At 38.4% G+C, this 6,020-nt stretch overlaps 1 protein-coding gene across 1 annotated transcript; it reads right to left on the bottom strand.

Moving 5' to 3' along the window:
• Positions 1–2,528: 2,528 nt before the first annotated feature.
• On the bottom strand, positions 2,529–3,476 carry LOC114047253 (olfactory receptor 1G1-like). The gene has a single exon (XM_027868036.1). It carries the CDS (start codon positions 3,474–3,476, stop codon positions 2,529–2,531), a length of 948 nt encoding a protein of 315 aa, XP_027723837.1.
• Between the last annotated feature and the right edge of the window lie 2,544 nt (positions 3,477–6,020).

The raw sequence follows: 6,020 nt of genomic DNA on the forward strand, positions 1-6,020 counted from the left end.
AGTAATAATAATAAAAGACATTTAAATAGTGCTTTACAATTTCCAAAATATTTTACATAGCTTCTCTCATTACACAGCTTATCCCTGTTTTTTTATAAACATCTTACTTCCAAATACTCTGTCTAGACCATAGGGACAGGACTACTATTGGTATTATAGTTCAGCTCTAGTCTGAGTTAAATAAGCTACTACAGGCTAGCCTGGGAACTTAATGCATTTTCATAATATCAGACTGTCAAATTTTAGAGTTGGAAGCAGTCTAGAAATCATCTAATCACCTAGTTCAGGCCTCTTATTTTATAGATGAAGCTAAGGCTCATAGAGAAATATGCTCAGCCACAGAGCTGATGCTCCAGTAATTGCAAATCCTCTGATTCCAAATCCATGCTCTTTCACTATACTATGTTGCCATTTTCTATGACAAATACCTTCTGAGCTTCAAAAAAAATCAACTTTTTGCATATTTTTTGCTAAATATGCAAATTAAATTTTAGAGCAATCCAATCATAAGTTGAAACCTACTTGTATTGTTAAACTATAGTTTTGTTTTGTCTTTTTTAAGAGCAGGAAGTAATTTAGAAGTCCAGTAGTCCAATTCCACTGTCATACATGAATATATTTTGCAACATTTTTAATAGATAGTCATCCAGCCTCTGTTTAAACATCTTCTGTAACGGGGAGCTCACTAGCTTGCAAAGCAGCTCATTCTATTATTGGACCATTCTGAGGGTTACAAAGTCCTATCTTATATTAAAAGACTGCACTACTGAATCTGGAGCCCAAATACGAGCTTTCCTCCTCCTAAGACTCAGAGAATGAAAGCAGAAGCAGCTTTATGGAGGAGGGAGTGTACTATTGGTCCCCTTGACATTTTCTCAGAATAGAATCTTCTCTAATCCCATTCTGTCTCCTCTTCCTGATGAATTATTACATTACTCATGCCAGACCTAGATTTTCCACTGTAATCATCAGAGATAATCTAGTCTAACCTTGATTTTGCCCTCTGAAGTCAACTATAACAAGTAAAATCTCTCTTCCAAATGACACCAGGCAGTGTCTTGGAAAGAGCTAGCATCTGAAACTTGGGGAATAAATCTTCTCTGACCTTAGGCAAGTCAACAAACCTTTCTGAACCTCAGTTTCCTCATCAGTAAAACAAGAGCTTGAACTATATTATTTCTAACATCTTTTCAAGATCTAAAATCCTGATTTTTAATCCTTAACTTGTAAAATAAGAATAGCTAGCATTTATGTAGTACTTTAGGTTAGCAAAGCCTTTTCCATGTTATTTTACTTGATCCTCGCCTGTGACCTAGGTACTATTAATATCCCCATTTACAGAGAGAGGCTTAGAGAGCTTGTGGTTTGCCCCAGATTGCATAGCTAGTAAGTGTTTGAGACATGATTTGAACATTAGTTTTCCTGACCCCAAGTCCAGCACTCTATGAATTGTGTTACTTGTCTCTCTTAAATCTTTTCTTCTCCAGTTCTTTTCATTGATTCTTATGTGGCATAGTTTGAAGACTCCACCCTATTCTGGGCTCCTTTTCTGAAGGAACTTTGGAATTTAGCAATATTCTTTTTAGCTGTGGGTCCCTCATTTAGGGCAGTGGTAAAGGGTACTTGCCAATGTGGTAGGACACTGATAATATCTTTGAGGAGATGACATAAAGTGAATGAAAGAGGGAATTAATTTGTGTAGGCAGCATTAATACTTAGTATTTCTTCAGTTGTTAGAGATGGAATAATATTTCATTCTTAGAGTTTTTTTTTTTCTCCATCTGTTCTTCTTTCTCTTTCTACTCTCCCTACATTAAAAAAATTCTCCTTTCACCTTTCTTTCATCATTGAGCAAGGAAAGAATATTGGAAAGACCTCTGGACTGAGTTCAGGGATACCTGAGTTCAAGTCACTATTTTGCTATCTATGAATGGTGTGACCTTAGGTAAGTAATTTAGTTTCTCTGAGCTTCAGTGTCCTCATCTGTAAATAGTAGGGGTGGGGATTTGAAATTGGACTAGATGATCTTTCAATTCCCTTCTGGTTTTATATTCCAGGATCACTAAGATGATCTTTCTATCTTTAATACTCTTTTGTTCTATGATTCCATTGTAATTATCTTTCCCCTCTTCCACTTCCTACCCCATCCCCTCTTTCTTCATAAAGTGTTTTTTTCTTTTTTTTTTTCTTTTTTTTCTATTTTCTGTTTTGTCTTAGGCAATCGGGGTTAAGTGACTTGCCGAGTGTCACACAGCTAGTAAGTGTCAAGTGTTTGGTCTGAGGCTGGATTTGAACTCAGGTCATCCTGACTTCAGGACCAGTGCTCTATCCACTGTGCCACCTAGCTGCCCCAAGTGTTTTTTTCTGCTTAAGAACTTTCAGGGTAAGTCACATAGATGTGTCCATGCCTTATCTCACATTTAGTGATTCTGGCTTGGACAAATCTAATTGTCCCCAGGACTTCCCACAAACTCTTATTTGATCTTATTGAAAAAACAATTACCTTATTGATCTTATTTAAAAATTTTTTATCTTATTGAAAAAAACAATGACTTCCTATGAAGGAGCCTTCCCAAGGCCTCCTTCATGTCCCTGTTCCTCAGACTATAAATAAAAGGGTTCAGCATAGGGGTCACCACAGCATACATCACAGCTGCCAACCTATCTTTTCCAGCTGAGTCAGCCTCAAAGGGAATGAAATACACACCAATGGCAGCCACATAGAACAGGCAAACAGCAGTAAGATGTGAGCCACAGGTGGAGAAGGCTTTGCATTTTCCCTTCACTGATGGGACACGGAGTATGGTGGTCACGATTTGGACATAGGAAATAAGAATCATCAGGGGGATCAGGATAGTTAAGGCCCCACCCCAGTACATCAGCACATACTGGTTGGCATAAGGTTGGGAGCAGGAGAGCTTCATCAAAGGGAGGAGCTCACAGAAGAAGTGGGAGATAGTATTAGAATCACAGAAAGGTAATTGAACCAGAAGAATGGTATGAGTCAAGGAATATAAATGAGCCAGGACCAATGACCCAGCCACCAGCAGGAAACAGCATTGGGGGCTCATGCAAATAGTATAGTGGAGAGGGTAGCAGATGGCCACAAGTCGGTCATATGCCATAACCCCTAGGAGGAAGACATCCAACCCAATGAACCACAGGAAGAAGAAGATCTGGGCAAGACATCCACCATAGCGGATAGTTTGGCTCTGAGTTTGAATGTTGAACAACATCTTAGGCACTGTGGTGGAAGACAAACACACATCAGTGAAAGAGAAGTTGGCCAGAAAGAAATACATAGGTGTGTGGAGGTGAGAGTTGGAGCAGATAGCCAATATGATGAGAAGGTTCCCCACTACTGTAACAAGGTATATGGCCAGGAATAGGCCAAAGAGAATCAGTTGTTGCTCCAGATGCTGAGACAGCCCGAGGAGGAGAAATTCAGAGAGTCTTGTCTGGTTTCCTCTGTCCATTTTTCTGGTATAACTGAGGAAGGGAGAGGTAGACATCATGATAACAGTTCATATTTATCAAGCATCAAAAGGAACCTTAAAATACAAAATGCTAGAATGCAGAATGTTTCTAGGGGAAGAACCTTTTAACATGGAATGTTAGAATATATGACAAAATATTAGAGCTGGAGAGAACTTTAGAGAGTAGAACATAGAATGTTAGAGCTCTAAATGATTAAAATAGAATATTGTATCTAGGACAAAAGCTCTAGAACATAGAATATCTGAGCCAGAAAGAAGAACCTTAGAGAATATCTACTACAACTCCTAGATTTCACCCTTCCACCATTTCTTTCCAAAGTAAGAAGTTTGCATTTTTTTTCTATTGAGAATGAAATAAAAATTTCATGAGCACTTAATATTAGTAATAGTTGGTATTGGCAGAGTATTTAAAGTTACAAAATACTTTACATCCATTTTTGCATTAGTATCTCACAACCACTTCTTGAGGAATGAAGGTAGAATCCATATGATCGGATCCATTTTGCATATAAGGAAACTGAGGTACATAGAGGTAAAGTGATCTTCACAAAGTCACACAGCTCACAAGAAGTAAAGCTGGTATGAGAATCTGTGTCTTTGTAGGACACATGGATAATCTAGTGCAGGCCTGTAAAACCTGTAGTCCACCAAAGGATTTCGGGTGGCCCACAAAAATGTAAGGAAAATATCTTCTACATTTTTCGTGGGCCACCCAAAATCCTTTGGCAGGTAGCAGGTTGTGCAGGCTTGATCTAGTGCTTTCCACAAAACCTTATTTGCCTCCATTCAATCAATTAATTAGCCAGTCAGTCAGTCAATCAGCAAGCATTTATTAAGGCTCTATTGTGTACCAGGCACTGTACTAGGCATGAAGGATACAAAGACCTTAGAGAAATAGTCCTTGACCATAGGATGCTCACATTCTGTCAATGGAGACAATATGCAGATATCTAAGTATATAGGTATATACACATATGTGTCTACAAAATAAATCCAAAGTAATTGAGGAGGAGGTAGCAGCTAAGGGAGGGGGAATCTGGAAGTAGTACTTAATCTGAGCTTTGAAGAAAACTCAGAAGTTCTAGGAGGTGGACATGAGGAAGGAATGCATTCCAAATGTAGACTGTGGACAGCCTATTCAAGGGTTCAATTCAATCTGTGTCTCTCTTGGCCCACATAGGACAATACTCTACACACACTACACATTTAATAATTGTTGAATTAGTAACCTTAGTTTTTAAAGAAGTAAAGATGGTAAATGAACATGGGATCACAGAATCATGCCTGCCCTGAGACATGTCCATTGGATGTAGAGAATTCTGGCATTTATTTCATTAGAATCAGAATACTTGTGGTTGCATTTTATCTCCACCATTTACCAGCTTCATGACCTTGGTTAAGGAATTTCCTCTTTGGGGGAGCTCATTTTCCTATCCATAATATAGGGATATAAGCATTTTCTCTAATATCTAACAGGAGGATTAAATGAGATAATGGGAAGTGCTTTGAAACCTAGGTGCTAGACAAATTTAAATTACTGCTATTATGATTTCCAGCTGCTCAAAACATGTTATTTTCTTTACACTATCCCTGCTAGGTGGTCATCTAGAGGGTTCTAGACTCCACTAAAAGACTTCCAAAAGCAGACCATTTCACTTTTAGACAACTCTGCTTGTTAGAAATGAAATTTCAGAATTATATTCTTTAAGTTTTAATTACCCTGAACAAAAATATTCTTCCCTAAAACATTGTTCTCATGTCTTCTCTCTGAGTACAAGAAGTATAAATTGAATCCTTCCCCATAATAAAACTATTCATACTTAAAGACAGTTATTTCCCCATTCCCAATTTTTCTTCCTCACTTTCTTCAACCATTCAACCATATGTTATGGTCTCCAGTTCTCACATAATCTTGATCACCCTCCTCTAGACAGCACACTCCTGGTTGTTTATGTCCTGCCTAAAATGTGGCACCCAGAAATGAATGTAGGATTTCAGATGTGGTCTGACTATGACAGAGGACAGCAGGATTATTTCCTTATCTTTGTGGACACGTGAATTTCTCTTCATGCTTTAGATTTCATGAGATTAAAATGAGATAAGCATTATCCAGAACTTACCCAGCCAGTCTGAGTCAATATCTGACACTGTTGCTTAGGGAATGTCTCTCTTCTGGAGTAGAGGAGCTCCCAGAGAGGAGTTATCTGAAGACTACTATGGTGCAGGCACCTCCTGATTCTACACAAGGAATATTTACTGGCTTTAGAGGCCCTGAGCTCCTCATTAAAGGCAAAAAATGGAGTAATTGCCTCTGAGTCCCTGGGGCAGGACATTGTTTCTTTCAGATGAGATTCTTTTTCTGCATGAAGATTTAGGAATATGTCCCATTACCCAGAGGCATGGAGTGAGCTTTTCCAGAACCTCCTATTGGTGCTTCACCATCTACTCTTCAAGCACAACTTAAATGTGAGTATCAGAGATGAGGATCCCACTATTCACACAATCATAGAATTAGAGAGTTGA

This window comes from Vombatus ursinus, unplaced genomic scaffold (genome assembly GCF_900497805.2).
Source record: "Vombatus ursinus unplaced genomic scaffold, bare-nosed wombat genome assembly UNPS02014786.1, whole genome shotgun sequence".
Lineage (NCBI taxonomy): Eukaryota > Metazoa > Chordata > Mammalia > Diprotodontia > Vombatidae > Vombatus > Vombatus ursinus.